At 41.5% G+C, this 19652-nt stretch overlaps 1 protein-coding gene across 1 annotated transcript in view; it reads left to right on the top strand.

Annotated features, from left to right (window-relative positions):
- The window catches only part of robo3 (roundabout, axon guidance receptor, homolog 3 (Drosophila)), a 116651-nt gene that overhangs the window by 53571 nt on the left and 43428 nt on the right, over nt 1–19652 (top strand). Inside the window, 6 exon segments of the mRNA XM_061803971.1 lie at nt 1612–1732; nt 5211–5303; nt 5306–5348; nt 5760–5887; nt 12845–12969; nt 15005–15176. Coding sequence (XP_061659955.1) covers nt 1612–1732; nt 5211–5303; nt 5306–5348; nt 5760–5887; nt 12845–12969; nt 15005–15176 — 682 coding nt within the window.

Genomic DNA, 19652 nt, shown 5'->3' with positions numbered 1-19652 from the left:
CTTCCCGATCAACAGAGCGGCCGAGCCGCTCACGGCTGTGTATCAAAATATTCCTCCGTCTTTCCGATCAACCGAGCGGTGGAGAGCTGCTCACGGCTGTACCGCTCACAGATGTGTATGGAACTATTCCTCTGTCTTCCCGATCAACTGATACTGGTATTTCTTCATCAGATGACAATAAATCAGAGAAATCAGCACTGGGCATAATCGTGTCCCACGTAATCGAGCGTTTGGTACAGCACGTAACACGTCACATACGCCCATATAGGTCATGTGACTCGCGAAAATAGCAGCGCCCCTGAAAATTCATAATTGTCGATTAAAAATCTTCTCGAAACACTATTAAATGAGAGAGAATTTAACATCACATTGTCAAGATAGTGTACATATTACATGACCTATTGGATACATTGTAAATGCAAACCACTGGATTTCCCCTTTAAAGTATTGGTTGATAATCATTTGCAAATCATTGTATTCTGTTATGATTTATGTTTAACACAATGTCCCAACTTCATTAGAATTGGGTTTGTAGAACCTTTCGGCCTTAATTCCAAACGGTATGCGTGGACAAAACCAGGCACTGCTCATCACCTGTCTAATACTATACCAATGGTGAAGCGTGAGGGTGGTGGTGGCAGCATCATGCTGTGGGAATGTTTTTCAGATCCAGAGACAGGATTACTAGTGGCAATTGAGGTAAAGATGAATGTAGCCAAGGACAGGCCTACGGAGCTCAGAATGGGCCAAAGGTTTGCTTTCCAACAAGACAATGACCCTAAGCACACAGCTAAAATAATGGAGTGGCTTCAGAACAACTCTGTGACTATTCCTGTAGGGCCCAGCCAGAGCCCTGACTTAAACCCAATTGATCATCTCTGGAGAGACCTGAAAATGACTTTCCACCAATATTCACCATCCAACCTGACAGAACTGGAGAAGAGCTGCACGGTGCAAGATGGAATGTCAGAGGATCCCTAAATCCAGGTGTGAAACTTGTTACATAATTCCCAAAAAGACTCAAGACAGTATTAGTTCAAAAGGGTTCTTCTACTAAATATTGAACAAAGGGTTTAATACTTACAATAGTGTTTAAAATAATGTCACTCCAATGTGGCTAACCAGATTAATCCACATTTTCAGTATATTTTTTTATAGTTACATGTACAAACTTTTTTGCTTCTAGAATTTACCAATATTTTGAATCACTAAATTAATATTTATTTGTATGACCACAGTTTTTTAAAAACTACTTCATACCTGTGTGGCAAGAAGTCAACCAACCTTTGAGCTGTTATTCCACTCCAAGATTGCTTAACGACATTCCATAATTCATTAACATTTCTTGGTTTTGCTTCAGAAACAGCATTTCTGATGTATCCCCACAAGTTCTTGATTGGATTAAGGTCCGGGATCGAGCTAGCCACTCCATGACATTAACTTTGTTGGTTTGGAACCAAGTCTTTGCACGTTTACCACTGTGTTTGGGGTCATTGCCTTGTTGAAATACCCATTTCAAGGGAATGTCCTCTTCAACATAAGGCAACATGGCCTCCTCTCTTATGGCAAGCATTCGTCCCTTAAAAAAAAAATGCATCTGTCCTTTTTCAGATCCGAGGAGGCAAACTAATGATTTCCAATACCAGAAAAAGTGATGCTGGCATGTACGTATGTGTTGGCACCAATATGGTTGGAGAAAAAGACAGTGATCCAGCTGAACTGGTTGTATTTGGTAAGTATTTTGTTTCTAAAATTACAGTGATACTGTACATAAAGTATGTACACATGTTTGATGGCAGTATTAAAAAACATCAGAAAGTACTTTCAATTCTGTAGTTTGTAATGGTAGTTCTGTGAGCACAATCTGTAATACATTGTATTTCTTATTTGTGTTTTATTTCTGAAATATGTCAAGGATCACACCGTTTGAATGGATCGGAATGTGAATGTGTGTCCTCTGCCTGCCATAATTCCTTTGCTTCCTTGACCTCTATGCTATTTTTTTTCCATGTCTCCCCTATTCTTGGAATCTCTCAGCAGACCAGCTGCATAAGTGCTTAGGGAGTGTTTATTGAACCTAGCAGGCAGATCGAAAATGTATATTTTCTTTTTTTTCTCAATAACCCCTCTTTCCTTCTATCATTATCTTAGTGTTGCTCGTTTAATCACGATGAACCCATGGGTCAATTTTGTGTGGTTCTGTGGTATGGATTAAGCAAAAGAGGTGAACTAAAGAAAATCAGATAGTTGAAAAAAACCTAAACCACCTACAACAAGATGGTTGGTGCTTATGATCTGGATAGTGATCCATTTAAGTTTAATGCAAAAAAAAAATAGTGGAAGATGTTTAGCACTCTTTGCAAAAAATGCAGAAGTGTGCTTCTACATTGTCTGTTTAAACCACATTACAGTGGATGTTCAAATGGGATCAATACAAGTCCAGCAAAATCTCTTTCTTTACTAAGATAAGTGGTTGGTCGACAAGTTTTGAGATGAAACAAGTTAGATGTTCTGAATCCAAATATCACATTGGTTTACTTGATCAGGTAAACTTTGGAACTTTGGGCACATTTTTGTTTACATTGTCACATATTTTTAATTTACAGGTTCAAATAAACATAGATTGATGCTGTACAATATATTGGTTTGTATAAAAACTTCCTCAATTTAGGAGAAAAGTGTCAGTTTTAAACAGCCTAGGACATTTAAAGTAAAATTATCAAGGAAGGAAGACAAGAGGAACTTCTGGCTCGTGAAGAGAACGTGGGATGTGTCTCTTTCACAATCTCCAATCTGTTCTAATCTCATCTCCACGTCTCCAGTTTTTTTATTCCTTAGCGTGGTTCGCATCACTACATAGCAAATGTGAAAAACAAAAAAACTGTGACAAAAATAGTGCATGTGAGTCTTTGCGATGTCTTCACCATGCTCTTGAGATCGTCAGTCTTTTTATTGTCTTCTGCATCACTGTCTGGTGTTTCCACGGCACCCAATGTAACTTGATTGGATCACATTGTTTAAATACATCATAGCAAAGTTTCCATGGCACCCAATGGCCCTCTCGATTGCACCACATCACACAAACAATGAAGCATTAAAAAAACAAGAAAGCAAATATGAGGTAACTTTATATCCAATTAATCCAACAAAAAGAATAAATTGGAAGTGACGCCCACATTACTTTCAGTTTCGCGTGATTTTAAGTTTACGCTTTAAAATAAAATTATTTTATCTCAAATGAAGCAACACATCTCTTTTTAGATGTCTAAAACTTGAGGACAAAGTGATGAAAACCTTTGTCTCACAATCTGAAGGCTGCTACAAGAATGAGATAAGAATGCTCAATAACCAGAGGTATTTTGTTGGGCTCAAACACACACAGATAATACAGGGAGAAATAGAGAATTAAATTAGATATAACAGGGGAATCTACACAGGAACAATCCAGAGAAAAAGCAAAGCAAAAGATAGACAAACATTGGTAGAACTGGAGGTCGCAGAAATGAAGATGTTTAGGTTCTCGCTCGGAGTTAGCAGGTTGAATAGGATTAGAAATGAGCTAATTGGAGGGAGAGCCAAAGTTGGATGTTTTGGAGACAAGGTTTGAGAGTGCAGAGTTCGATGGTTTGGACCAAGGGTGCCCAGACTTTTTTTTACCCCAAGATCTACTTTTCAAGCAGCCAGCCTCTCACGAGCTACCGAGGGGAGGGGGGGTGACTGTATTGTCTGTGCTTTCATCCTGAATCAGGCTGTGCCAAGGGGGAATTTTAAAATTACACACCTTCCTATCCTGCTCTTTCTACTTTGGCTTCAGACCAGACCTTTCCCACTCGGAAAAGAGAAAATCCCATCTAGTTTAACTACTTTTTTTTCGATTATTCACATACTCCGACAGTCATTGCATCTTAAAACAACAGCATTTCTTCTTTAACTTTCTCCAATAATATCGAAAGTAAACATAAGCAGCATGTCTCGCTCGTCTTTGCTCTACATTGCCCAGACTGTGTTGTGAACTAAAGCAGTGGTGCTGGACGCTGTCATTATAAAACACATTGATGGGCTGCGTGAGTACTGTAATATTTGTAATTATGAGTGTATGTCTTTAAGACCGGGAATGGGGGCAGGTGTAAGGTAAACTAGGAAAAAGAAAGTGTGGAGGAGCAGCAGTCGTTGTGAGAGAAAGTTCCGCGTGGTAGCTAAAAGAAACCAGTGGCTTCATTTTTTACAGTACACATATGTGAATTGTGCCAGTGGATGTAACAAGTCATCTCTCACTCATTGAATCACATTGCAAAATGCCACAAACTGAATAGCTGTATGTTATACTTTGAATTTGCATTGGATTTTTTTTTTGCGCGCAATGCAGAATATCTGCGAAGAGACTGCAACATCGGTGCACAATTGCGCAGTTTTTTTTTTTTTTTTTGTTTGTTTTTTTGTCACGCTGTCTCGCGATCGACCAAGACTGTTAGACATGTTACCCCTAGCATAATTTGCTTTTCTCATTTTTTAGCGTGTGGGGGTGGACTGGGGGGGCGTTACTTGGAATGGATTAGGTTATTGACAAGTAAAAATTGCTTATACTTCATATTACAAAATGACTTCCGGAATGAATTCATTTTGTAAATAGAGGTACAACTGTATTTATTATTGGATGTAAGATGACAAGACCATTTTCCAGATTTGCATTGTCATGCACGCATACCTTTTAATCCCTGTAATGAATGTTTCAATTGTGTGTGGTTGTTGAGAACATTGTAAGATTTGCAATACGCCATTTGTGTCGTGTGAGGTGAAATATCTCATCTGGCCCAGTTGACAAACAGATTTGACATCAGCCATTCAAATTTTCAGAAATACGATCACTAATGGGGTTGTTGTGATGGTAACACTGGGAGCGTTCCTGCAAAGTTCTTAAGATATCATACATACATCATACAGATTTGGTGCAGATTGTGCTTAGTTCCCCAGAGGGGAATGAAAACTGTGCTATCTTCACCCGGTTTGTTGTTGTTTTCTTTTTTTCTATTTCACCATTTACCAAGAAGAAACATGACTTAGACTACAGGTGGAATGGACTTGAATTTGAAACGATTACATGTCTGTATTTGTCTTTCAATCTTTTGTTACGTGTATACTAGTCATCATTTTCTCAGAAGTCACCAAAGCAAGTACCGACTTTTGTATTTCTTATCTCTGTCTAATGTCAGAGAGGCCGGTGTTCACAAAGCAGCCTGTTAGCCAAGTGGTTCTGGAGGACGATACAGTGGACTTCTTTTGCAAGGTGCATGGGGATCCAGTGCCACTGTTCGCTGGCGGAGAGAGGAGGGGGAGTTGCCTCGGGGCAGGTAAAGCAGACAGTAACTGTAATGCACTCAATATATTCACCTTGAGCATCTGGTTGCAAGCTATTGGTGCCATCTGCCAAAATTGGTAATATACACTGCCATGAAAAACATTAGTACTGAGAATCCTGGTCCTGCCTGTGTGGCTTTTCTGTCGACTAAATTGCTCGTGGGTTTGATTGTGAATGCGAAGGCTCGTTTGTTTTTATGTGCCCTGCGATTGGCTGGCAACCAGTTCAGAGTGTACCCTGCCTCCTGCCTGAAGATACCTGGGATAGGCTCCAGCACTCCCACGACCCGTGTGAGGATAAGCAGCTCAAAAGATTGATTGATGGAGTAAACAGTTGAGACGTTGACACTTGTATGTTTTGAAAGCAAACTGCTCGAATTCACAGTATTTTGATGTGTTTGCAGATATGAGCTCCGTAGTGACAACAGTCTCCACTTGAAACAGGTGCGAGCAGAAGATGAGGGCACTTACACGTGTGTGTCAGAGAACAGTGTGGGCAAAGCAGAGGCAGCAGCTTCCCTGCAAGTACACGGTATGGCAACGGTAAAAGTCCATCTTGGTGCGCTATTTCTGACCTTTTTTTTTTTTTAATAATTCATAGTTTTTATTGCTTTTTATTATCGCATCACGAAACAAAGATAAAAGCAATTCAGCATTCATCCAATAAATGGGTAGGTAGTACATTATTCATGAAATTATAATTTTGACTTTGTCCATGGGCGACACGGTGAAGCAAATGCACACCCGAGCCACATCATTGAGTACACATACAGTATCCAGTAAGCTCCTGTACAAGTGCTCTCTCAAAAAAATATTCCTTGACAATGATGACAATACATTAATACTGCTGTGTCATTCTGTAGCTCAACAAACTACAGTCACTGGAATAAACATTGTTGACTGAATACCTCTTTGACAGTCGCCTGGTTTACATGGCGCTTTGTATTCCGATTGGAATCAGGTTGTCAGGCCAAACTGAGGGAGAATTCTCCCAAAAAATGCCTTAGTTGGAATAAAAAGCTGCATTCGGACTCACAGAGGTGCAATACACCTTTTGCCGTATTGATCAGAAGTCTAACTTTGTCATGTAAACCATAGGTGTCAAATTCCGGCCCGTGGGTCAAATTTGGCCCGCGGTGTGATTATATTTGTTGCGCGACGAAATTTTCAAATTGATATTAGACATGAATATTAGTATTACACACTTGTTTGGTTCCATATTAAAAGGTTAATTTGTTCAACCTTGCCCCGCGGCTTTGTTCAATTTAAAATTTTGGCCCACGGTGAATTTTAGTTTTTTGACATCCCTGATGTAAACCATTCATCAGATTGTTTTCGGCTGCGCTCTGTCTGGGGAGCTTCTGTCCTGACATAAATGTGCCGTGACATCATTGTTTACACACTTGGGACGGTCTGACAACACGGGCCACACAGCCTCCCGGCCCGACCGGCGATATGGCGCGGCTCTTTTGTTACGTTCTGAGAGAAGGATTACGTCGTCGGACGCGGACGGAGCTTTTTATTATTGCTGCTTTCGGAGAAGTTGTTCGAGTTTTGTGACTATACGTCTAGTTAGCTAGAAATGTCACTTCCTGGTTCTCCTGCAACACAAATGCCTCAAGTGGATTTTCATGGCGGGAGATGTAAAAATCCATACACGACAACAGCGTGATGTGTGGTGAAAAAAACGGATGGGTCCATTCAAGCTACCTTTGTTTTATTAAAAACATAAAAAAATCATATATATATATATATATATATATATATATATATATATATTATATATATATATATATTTATTTATTTATTTATTTATTCATCCATTTTCTTCACCACTTATCCTCACGAGGGTCGCGGGGAATGCTGGAGCCTATCCCAGCTGTCAACGGGCAGGAGGCAGGGTACACCCTGACCTGGTTGCCAGCCAATCGCAGAGTACATCGAGACAACAGCCGCACTCACAATCACACCTAGGGGCAATTTACAGCGTCCAATTAACGTTGCATGTTTGTGAAATGTGGGAGGAAACCGGAAACCCATTCAGGCACGGGGAGAACATGCAAACTCCACATACGGAGGGCTAGGATTGAACCCGGGTCATCAGAACTGTGAGGCCAACGCTTTCCAGCTGCGCCAATGTTCCGCCATTGAATATTTCATAAGAATAATATTATTAATAATAATAATCTGAAGAAGAACAAAAAGAATGTGGTAATGGGAAGGATATTTAGTTCACTGTTCTAGCTACGATATAACACTTTACACAGGGAATCGTGTGCAGTCTGTTTCACGTTCATCAGAAACTCATCATCTCATTGTTCTCTTTTCATTTTCACCCCTTTATGCCTCCTTTCATCACAGTTTGCTCATCAAGTGAGTATCTCATTTCATGCCATCTTTTTGGATGTCTGTGTGTGTGAGAGACATTGTTTTAGGAAGAATTGCTGAGGCAAAACTGTATTTACCCAGATACTCGGCTCTGACTTTAATTGGCAAGTTATTTTCCACAATTACGTATTAAGTCATAAGTTTACCAAACTTCATTTAGAAATCGTAATTGAGTGTACATAATCTTAATTATTGTAAGTGCATACAAGCATAAATGACTTGAAAAAACAACTGTTGCTACATTTCTATATACAACTCAGCACTCATACCTTAAGAAGTCTGTCAAAACTTCCATTCTTTACTTTTATAGCAAACTCTCACTTAATAAGCGTTCCTTTAGTATTTTGCACAGCTAATATGTAAATGATTGTTTGGGTGTGCAAATCAGTGACATGAGGATGGTCGTATTTGTACCAACATTGGCTTTTTGAAACCATTTGTTCCATCCATTCTCCTCCAGATGGGGCCGTTGGGGCAGCAGTTTAACCCTAGAGAACCCAAGACATCCAAATCCTCTTTTAAATATGTGACCCCATGGGTTCTCTAGAGTTAGGCAGGAAAGCCTAGACTTTACTCTCCTCAGACACTTGGTCCTGCTCTACCGGGGATCCCAAGGTGTTCCCAGGCTAGTAAAGAGACATAGTCTTTCCAGTGTGTCCTGGGTCATCACCAGGACCCCTGTGGGATATGCCCTGAATGCCTTGACAGCAAGGTGTCCAGGAGGCATCGTAACCACATGCCCGAGCCACTTCATCTGGCTCCTCTCAATGTGGAGCAGCAGCATCTCGACTCTGTGCCCTTCCCAGATGACCAAGGTTCTCACATTACTTCTGAGAGACAGTTCAGACACCATGCAGAGGAAACTCTTTTCTGCTGCTAGCAACCGTGATCTTGTAGTCACGACCCACAGCTTGTGACCATTAGTGAGGGTAGGAAGGTAGTGTGTAAACAGGGAGCTTTGCGTCTCTTGCCTCAGCTCCTTCTTCACCATGACAGATGTCAACCAGACCCCGTGATAATTGAACTCCTCAACTTGGGGCAGGATCTCCTCTCTGACCCCGAGAGGGCACAATGGCCTTTTCTGACTGAGTACCATGATCTCAAATATGGAGGTGATGATTTTATTCACTGTCGCTTTACACTCAGCTGCTAACAGTTCCAGTGAGAGTTGGAGATCATGACTTAATGAAGCCAACAACCCATCCAATCCACTTTACTTATATAGCACATTTGAAGCAAACACAAGGTTCCCAAAGAAGCAATCAATGAGGTCGCCAGTCAGCCATATTGCAGAGAGTCACTTTTAACCGAAATGGAATTCTTAACAATGATTGACACAGTCACAGCACTCTCAGTCTTTCACTTGTTCTATCTGTCTGTCTCTCTATCTCTCTACTTCCCTTCCTCTATCTCCTGCAGGAGGAGGGAGGACTGCAGTAGACAAAGGGACTTTCAACCATTAAAACATGCTCTCACACAAATGTGACAAGATAAAATTCTTAATCGCACAAGCTGAAAAAAAAGTTGCAAATGCGACCAATTTGGTTCAAATTTTCGAGCTTTGGGGGCAGTCCTGCCAAAGGCTCAAACCCGTGTTACCAGCATCCCTATGGGTTTGAGAGTTGAATTTGGAGGGTCGCGCTGCTTTTAAATCTCTCAAGGAGTGAGGTTTGGCAAATGTACTTTTTCCCCCATCCCTAAATAAGATGCCATAAAGCTCATAATAAATTTTATATTAGGTGATGGGATTTGCTTGACTCAAAAACGTAACTTCTTTGTAGCTACACAATTAACTATAATCCGTGTGTGAGAGATGGGGGTGAAGAAAGAATGCATCAACATGAGCATGAGAGTGCATTGACTCGGGCGCAGGTGTCCATGAAATGCACTGCATCGGTGTGGGACTGTGACAGCTGCCTGTCACAACATTGTCCTCGGGGAATTCCATTTGGGAGTTTGGGTGTTTTTGCTCCCTTCCTCCACGTGTAACAGTGTCAGAATGTTGTTGAAATGACACGTTTACAGTGTGGGCTGGAGTTCGGGGGAGGCTTTGGTGGTAGAGCACTTTGTCTGCTTATGCTGATATGTTGCAAATTGCATCCTTTGATCCTTCCCAGAAGAAGCACAGCATGTGGTGATTAGAACCATTTGAATTGTATGTCTACTTATTTTGTATAACCATGCTCCATTTTAAACCTTTACAAATACTAAATCATGTTCACTGCCATATGTTGACTACCATAGGTGATACAACAATAATTAATAACTTTAGTACAAAAAAATCTACAGTAAATGAATAAGTACCCCAACTAAAGAACTGCATCATTTTGTACTTGTTAATTGTAATAATAGTAAATAATAATAATAAAGGTAGGATGTGACCTAGAGTTGAAAGAGAAATTCTGGAAGGGACGAGATGAAGTAGTCCTGAGCATCCCAGACAGCGAGAGAGTCCTGTACTATTCTAACATATTTCTCCGCCACACCAGATTTACGCATGCATTACCGCAGTTCCTCTCATGGTTCTCTGTCATAGGCTTTTTCTTGATCCACAAAGACACAATGTAGCTCATTCTGACCTTCTCTGTACTTTTCCACGAGCATACTCAAGGCAAATTCTCAAGGCACTTCCTCTTTGCTAATCTCTTTCCTTGTTTGACTTCCTGTATTTTGGGGTTCCGCCACCAAGTCTCCATCTCCCCTTTCCTACCAGAAGAAACACCCAGTACTCTCTTGCCCGTTTCTCTGATCACCTTGGCTGTAGTAATCCAGTCTTCTGGGAGCTCCTCATGTCCATCGAGAGCCTGTCTCACCTCTTTCCGAAAGGCACAACATTCTTCGTTCCTCAGGTTCCACCACATTGTTCTCTGCTCTACCTTTGTCTTAATCTTCCTACCCACCACTCGAGTCATCCTACTCACCACTCTCTCGCTGTCTGGGATGCTCAGAACTACTTCATCTAGTTCCTTCCAGAATTTCTCTTTCAAAACGAGGTCACATCCTACCTGTGGGGCTTTGCCGCTAATCACATTATACACAATACCCTCAATTTCAAATTTCATTCTCATCACTCGATCTGATACTCTTTTCACCTCCAAGACATTCTTAGCCATCTCTTCCTTTAAAGTAACATACTCCGTTTCTCTTCCCATCCCCTCCATGGTAAAATAATTTAAACCCTGCTCCTAAATATCTAGCCTTACTACCTTTCCACCTGCTCTCTTGGATGCGCACTATATCAACCTTTCTCCTAATCATCATGTCAACCAATTCCTGAGCTTTTCCTGTCATAGTCCCAACATTCAAAGTCCCTACACTCAGTTGTAGGCTCTGTGCATGCCTCTTCTTCTCCTGCCGACGAATCCGGTTTCCTCGTCTTCTTTGTCTTCGACCCACAGTAGCTGAATTTCCACCGATGGCCTGCAGGTTAACGGTGCCGGGGATGGGCTTTTTTAACCCGGGCCACGACTGATCCGGTACAGTAAGGGTATTCTTTAGATTAATGCTCATATTTGTTTGGCTTTTTTTTTTCTTTTTTTTTTCACCGGATGTCCTTCCTGACGCAACCCTCTGCATGCTTGGGACCGGGCTACCTTTTTTCATATAATTTATATAATATAACATATAATTAATAAACACATATCCCATTGAAATTCCTTTTGAAAACCAATTAATGTAACTGCTATGACTAGGCTGTTTGAATTATTGGCATCAAACCGTCACAATTGTTTCTCAGAAAAATAAACAGCACGAAGTAATATTTATAAAACTTTTAATGCCAAGATGTCTTTCCTGTTAGGTATCCCAAATAAAATCTTACCTGTTCTAAAGGAAGAAGACTTTGCATCTTGCACACCTGTGACTCTTTTAAGGAAAGGTTCCTATAAACAGTCTCTTGTTCTTTGTTTTGTTATTTTGTTGTACTTTTTTTCTGAATGTCGTACCAGGGTAGCCCCAACTGTCAGAGAAAAATTCCTTGTGTGTTTTTACACACTTGCCCAATAAAGCTGATTCTGATTCTCATACAATTTGGTGGTGGTGAAGACACGGGCGGTCGAGGTCTGGATGATTTGAAGCCCTTTGATGAGCTTGGAGGGCAAACCAGAGAGGAGGGCGTTGCAATATTCGACACGGCATCTGACAAATGAGTGGACTGGGATTTCAGTGCTCAATTGGTGGAGTGATTGGCGGACTGCAGAGATGTTGCAGAGGTAGAAGAAAAAAGTTTGGGTAATACGAGGCCTTTTTGTTTTCACTATTATGTAAGAAGAATTTCATTGGGACCAATTTGTATTAATGATTTATTTTCATTAATCTTTTTTCCATTTTCAAATTAGATCCAAATGAGACATATTCAGTATTAAGTGTTTTTACTTCAAAGGTTAGAGCACATTCATATGCTGCTGAATGCATGGCCCAGGATCTACTGGGGGTTTAGCTGGGGATGAAACCTACATACTAAGTGTTGAGAAATGACTGGTGCATCGTCCGAGCCAACCGTACGTGTGATTATTGCTTCAGAATGTTACAAGTGTTGCAGTATATAGGCCCCAAGTATTACGCTGTGTTTGTTAAATATTTCAGAGCTTGCGTCATCCTGCACAGGAACTTTATTCCTGGGGTAGCTTAGCTGTAAAGCAGTGAATTGCTATAGTTTATTGTAGCTCAAAGACAATGTTACCTATATTTTTTTAATACAACGAGTCTAATATAGATATATTGTATTGTAGCTGGCATAAAGCAGGATTATTTGAATCTGAGATTTGCATCGTTATCTTGTATTGTTCTTTGTTAATCCACACCACTAATCAATGCTAGCTTTTACGTAATTGATGTGTGTGGATTATTGTGTCACGTGTTTTTGTGATGACAAAGCAATAGAACACCCTGAATGACAATAATTGATATATATATCTATCTATCTATATATATCTATATATATATATATATATATACACATACACACACCCACACACATGACCATTCACTGTCAAAGGTTGTTGTCCTCACTGCACAATCATACATATTTGAAGAGCAATCTTTAAATGTTACAATTTGTAAAGGGATTTGAAAGTAGTTTATATGATCCTCTCTTCTTCAGTGCCCCCTCAGATTGTTGTGCGGCCACGAGACCAGATCACAGCACCTGGCCGCACTGTAACCTTTCTCTGCGGCACGAAAGGAAACCCTCCACCGGCTGTCTTTTGGCAAAAAGAAGGAAGCCAGGTAAGACATTGTCATATTGTTTTTAAAATGAAGTCTAAAGTAGTAAAAACGTCTCTCTGAAAATTCTTCTGGACTTTTTTTCCTTCTAATCGATCATATATACTGTATTGTGTACCAATACTTTTGTGGCTGCAAAATTCAAAACACAGAACTTGAAACTCTAACTTTAATGTTAAGGTGCAGATTAATTTTTTTGATTACACTCTTATCTTTCAAGGGTACAGTATCTGCAGGATATATTGAATAAGTCTCATTATGAAGCAATTTGATGTATATGTACAACATGCTTCATGAAGAATTAAATCGCCCTTCTCTTAACCCATCATTCTTTGTCTTGTGTGCCATGTATGGTGTAGCACTAGTATTACTCTCACCCACACATTCATACACGTCAACCTTGCAAGAATTTTTCTGACTCTGGATTTTATTTTGCATCAGAGTCCGAGTCGGCAGAGGTTTGCACATCTACTAATGTATGCATGTGTGGGTTTCCAAAAGTGTGTGATCAGTGTTACATGTTAGAATGCACTAAAAAAGGTCTTATGAGAGAGTGTGGGTGCCTGTAGCACGGTTTAGGATCAGATGAGATGTGGAATTTGTGTAGGAGAGCGAGCCTACTCTAAAAGAAGGATGAAGAGTGATGAAAAAAATCATGGAGGCAGATGACACATAGCTGGAGTTTTGCGGGGAAGCATGATGGAAACTTTGGCTGTGTATGAATCAATTGGTTTGATGTCCTCCCCACGACAAAAGTTCACCATCTTGTTTTGACCATTACAAAGTTGTGGAATTCATTCCAGACTCGGAAGTTGACAGACGAGTTGACTTTACCACTCTATAATGCCTTTTAGATGTTACAGTATATTGCAGACTTTTGCCCTGCTTGAGGAAGTGGCAGAACTGCTTGCAGCCACAAATAAGCACACTGAATGAATCTGCCTGTCACCTTCCTGATTCAATTGTAATTTTCTTCTATTTTTGAACATGCAGTTTTGGTAGATTTAGGATTCTGAACAACAAGGAGAGCAGGGGATTATTCTCAGAGGTCCATAATAATTTACAAACACTGCAAATTTACCATCCAAAACCTGGTATTAAAGAGAATTACTGTTTTCTAATTGATCGTAAGAAGATCCATCCATCCATCCATCCATCCATCCATTTTTTTAGCTGCTTTTCCTCACAAGGTTCGTGGGAGTGCTGGAGCCTATCCCAGCTGTCTTCAGGCAGGAGGCGAGGTACACCCTGAAATGGTTGCCAGCCATTTCCAGGTCACACTTAAACAAGCAACCATTCACATGCATATTCGCACTCCACTTCGAGTCTTCAATTAACCAACCATGCATGGTTTTGGGATGTGGGAGGAAATTGGACTGCCCGGAGAACACCCACCCAGGCATGGGCAGAACATGCAAGTATCGCACAAGCGGGGCCTGGATTTGAACCCCATGAACCCCAACCCTCCTCAAAACTGTGAGGCAAACGCTCTTCACTCATCAGTCCACCGTTCCGCCTAACTGAGGAGATCTTCTCAGATATTCAGAGAATTCACTGATGAAGTTTCTTTTACGCTTGGGTGGATTGTAAACAGTCCATTTACTTATGTGGCTGCAAATTCAAATCACCAGTAAAATGGATGAGAGAGAAAGTGAACTATTGCAAGACCTCCTCCATGTCCACTAGCATGGGATTGACCCAAAACGTTTTTGGTTCTTCCCAGCTTTCCGTTGAACATTCTGTTTAAAAAAAAAAAAAAAAGAAAATCATACTTGTGGTCGCTGATGTCTTGGAAGGGCTATCCTTTTCCGTAAAGTGGGGAGATTTAAAGAGTCCGATGGTGATCTTGGTGCTGTGTTTTGCACATTTTACCAAGGTCACTGTGGGAATCTGGCAGTCCACATTTAATGCTCTATGAACAGAATAATCCTGGGAGTCAGCTGATATCTTTCAAACAACCAAAAATCAACATATATTGAATATGTATTTGAAGTTAATTTGGATGGTGTTTTTTTTTTGTGTGTGTGTTCTTCTCCAGATCTTGCTGTTCCCTATTCAGGAACAGTCAAAACAAGGCCGTTTTTCTGTGTCGCTTAGCGGTGAACTGACCATTGTTGATGTCCATGTCGAGGACTCCGGCTATTACATGTGCCAAGCCATCAGCGTGGCGGGCAGCATACTTACAAAAGCCCTGTTAGAGGTGGAAAGCGGTGAGTTACACACACACATTCATACTTTGCGCACACACTTACACACACACACACACACACACACACATACACAAACACACGTTCTGGGCTTACATGTGTCGAGGGACAGAATACGTTGATCCTACTCTCACATGGAAAATGATAGTTCACACATCAGACCACTGTGGTCCAGTGTTCTTAATCACTGACAATATTAACTTTTTACTGTGGAAAGGAAGTATTTCTTATTAAGATGACACAACAACAACTACATAGTAAAATCTGAAAGAAAATGAGCCCCATCTGGATCTATTTAGTCCTTGTTCAAATGCCACTAAAACTCTCTGTCTCCATCATATTCCACATAGTTGGTTAAGTACCGATGGACATACGCACCTTGGTGGACGTAATTCCCATGGGAGACACTACAAACCTTTGCATAGGAACGAGACTAGACCACGGACATGGGTCTATGCTCCTTGACTTGAAAACACCAGTCTGTCTTTGCTCAACAAGGACCTGTCATGCACATATCATTTTGGTTGACAGAATTGCGACGGCACCACCATGCTTCCTCCAGGTGAAACTTTTTGAGAAATGCTGGGAAAGCTTTTCTCAACTTCCAAGTCTTCCCATTCCAAATCTGTTTGAGGATCACCAATGTCTCTACCCAAAAATGTGGATAAGGGTATGACCACAACTTTTGCGACCTTCTACCAATCAAGTGACAAGATAGATGATAGACTGATGTGTTTTTTTTTTTTTTTTTGGGATGGAGGCACACAGTCAAGTGAATGCCGCATTGAACGCCACCGCTTAACACTATGAACATCTCCCACTGGGCTGGGGGCACAATGCCTGATCTCCTTTTCATAATACAGTATATGTGCTGATGTGAGGCCAAACATCCTTCAAATCGGTTTCTAATTAAAATACCCCTCCCCCAAATGAGCAGACGGCAAGGGGTCTTATCTGATGTAATCAAAGGAGACAAGTGATGAAAGCGCTGCAACATATGTTTCCTTTAAAATGGGATGTTAGTCCTACACAACAAATTTTGAGTGTGTTGGTCATCAGCTAGTGGCAGGTGACGTAAAGGCAAACAACCATTAACACTCACTTCACTCACTAGAATCTTTAATGAGCCCAACATAAATGTTTTTGCAATGTGCAAGGACATTGGATTATCTGGGGAAAACCCACTCCATCATAGAGAGAATTTGCAAACTCCACACAGAAGGGCCAGACGGCTTGATTGAAACCAGGAACATTAAAACTGTGAGAAAAATATGCTAACCATGCTGCTGAATATTTTTTTCATTATTGTCTTTCAACATATATAAATGGTAAAGCCACACTCAGCTGGATTTTAGCTTTTTAACTCTGAAAGGCAGAAAATGAAATATACAGCATGTTTCACTCAAATGAACCATGTACTGTATATATTTTTTATAGCCAACATGTCTGCCTCTATGTGCTCTACAATTGGGTGGCAACAACTTCAGGGTGTCCCGCCTTTTGCCCGATAATAGCTGGTATAGACGTTACCACCACCGTGACCTTTGTGAGGATAAGCGGCTTGGAAAATGAATGAATGTTACAGATCATCAGGAAATGGATTGCACAGTTTTTCTTCAACCTTTCTGAGCAGGCAGATGTTTTCCTGGAATGTGTTAGGTCTCTATTTAGATTAATTAAAGCACAATGGGAGTGTTATTTTTCATCATATCAAAAGAATTAAAATGTACCTGAGTTGCATGCACACATGGGGCTCGGCTGGGCATAGCCCGAAAGGGTAATGTGGATCCCCGTTCCCATGGGCTCCCTGCCTGTGAGAAGGGCCATTGGGGTAACCGGAAGGCATGGACCTTGGCGATCTCACCTCCGGCTACAGAAACTAGCCTAGGGACACCATATTCAGGTATAAGTGTGTCCATATGTCCATGGGCTCTTCTATCTCAGTGGGTGAGGTCACCAAGGTAGTTAAAAAAACTCCTCGGTAGCAGGGCATGTTGTAGGGCTGTCCTCGTTCACACGCCTCTGCAAGATCATGTGGACATTGGGGACACTGCCTCTGAATTGCCAAACTGGGGTGGTGGTCCCCCTTTTTAAAAAGGGGGATCGGAGGGTGTGTTACAACTGCAGGGGGATCACACTCCTTAGCCTCCCTGGTAAGGTTTATTCAGGGGTGATGGAGAGTCCATCGGAAAGTCTGATCTCATATTCAGGATGAGCAATGTGGTTTTCTTCCTGGCCATGGAACAGTGGACCGGCTCTACTTTCTCGGCAGGATCCTCGAGGGTCCATGAGAGTTCACCCAATCAGTCTACATGCGTTTTGTGGACTTGGAGAAGGAGTTTGACCGTGTCCCCTGGGGAGTCCTGTGGGGGGTTCTTCGGGAGTGTGGGGTACCGAACCACCTGATACTGATGCTGTTCGGTCCCTGCACGACCGGTGTCAGAGTTTGGTCCGCATTGCCAACAAGTCGGACTCTTTTCTGGTAAAAGTTGGACTCCACCAAGGCTGCCCTTTGTCACCAATTTTGTTCATAACTTTTACAGACAGAATTTCTAGGTGCAGCCGAGGCATAAAGGGTGTCCGGTTTTGTGGCCTCAGCCTTGCATCTCTTCTCTTTGCGGAGGATGTGGTTCTGTTGGCTTCGTTAAGCTGTGATCTCCAACGCTGACTAGAGCAGTTCGCAACTGAGTGTGAAGTGGCTGGGATAAGAATCAGCACCTCCAAATCTGAGACCATGGTCCTCAGTCGAGAAAAGGTGGCGTTCCCTCTCTGGGTCAGCGATGAAATCCTGCCACAAGTGGAGGAGTTCAAGTATCTTGCGGTCGTGTTCAGAAGTGAGGGAGATAGAGGTGCGGATTGGTGCAGTGTCTGCAGTAATGTTGACTCTGTATCGGTCTGCTGTGGTAAAGAAGGAACTAAGTAGAAAGTTCACGAGGTGTGGGACGTGACCGAAAGAACAAGATCCCGGATACATGCGGCTGAAATGAGTTTCCTCGACAGGGTGTCCGTGCTCTCCCTTAGAGATAGGGTGAGAAGCTCGGTCATCCGTCATTAGTGTTGAGCCTCCGCTCCACTGCATTGAGAGGAGCCAGATGAGTTGGCTGGGGCATCTGATGCGGATGTCTCCCGAATGCTTCCCTGGTGAGGTTTTCCGGGAACGTCCTACCGGAAAGAGAACCCGGATATGATCCAGGACAATCTGGAGAGACTACTGTATGTCTCTCGTCTGGCCTGGGAACGCCTTGGGATCCCTCCGGAAGAGGTGGATGAAGTGGCTGGGGAATGGGAAGTCTGGGTATCCCTGCGAAAGCTACTGCCCTCCCGACCTGACCTGGAAAAGCGGTAGAAGATGGATTGATGGACACTACAAAGACACGATATTTAATGTTTAAATTGAAAAACTTTGTTTTTAGCAAATGATCATAAACTTGGAATTTTATGGCTGCAACACAAAAAATATGAGACAGGGTCATGTTAAAATCACATTTTCTTTTAACAACATTCAATTAACGTTTGTGAACTGATTAAACTAATTGTTGAACCTTTGTCGAAGGAATTCTTTCAAATTCTTGCTTGATGTATATATTCCGATGTCTAACAGTCCAGGGTCTCCGTTGTCATATTTTATGCTTAATAATGCACCACAAATCTTCAATGTCAGACACATTATTTTATTACGAAGCCACACTTTTGTAGCACATGCAAAATGTGGTTTGGCATTGTCTTGCTAAAATAAGCAGGGGCATCCATGAAAAAGGCATTTCTTGGATGGCATCATACGTGTCTCCAAAACCTGCATGTACCTTTCAACATTAATGATGCCTTCAAAGACGTGTAAATTACCCATGCCATTGGCACTAACATAGCCTCATTCCGTCACAGATGCTGTTTTTTTAATTTTGCGTCCATAAGAGTCCGGATCGTTCTTTTCCTCTTTGGCCCAGAGAACACGACATCCACAATTTCCAAAAACAATTTGAAATGGAACAGAACACTTTTCCACTTTGCATCAGTCCACCTTAGATAAGCTCAGGCCCAGAGAAGCCTGCGGCGTTTATGGGTGTTGTTGATAAATGACTTTTGCTTTCTATAGTCGTTTTCAAGGAAGACTCACTCCAAAATGAATATGTACAATATACCCTCCAATGTGAAGTAATATTATTATTACATATATTTTGGACATTAATTGAAAAAAAAAAGGAAAAAAGATGAAAAAAAGAACATTTTTTAAATCCAAGCAAAATCTGTATATGTGCCAGCTTTGACAGCCAGAAGAAGAAACATCCTTGACCCCGCCCACGATGTCACCGGCGCTTAGCATTACAGACCATTCGTTCTTGCTAAGCTGAGATGCTGACGTGTTCTGCACCAAACTGCAACAAAACTGAGAAAACACATCCAAATTTGTCCTTCTTTAACCTCCAGTGGGGTCAACCTGACAGGATGAAGCTGTGGCTGTCATAGTTGAGGCTCGTTCAT

The sequence above is a fragment of the Syngnathoides biaculeatus genome, chromosome 18 (assembly GCF_019802595.1).
Source record: "Syngnathoides biaculeatus isolate LvHL_M chromosome 18, ASM1980259v1, whole genome shotgun sequence".
NCBI lineage: Eukaryota > Metazoa > Chordata > Actinopteri > Syngnathiformes > Syngnathidae > Syngnathoides > Syngnathoides biaculeatus.
This window is presented reverse-complemented; position numbering and strand designations above follow the sequence as displayed.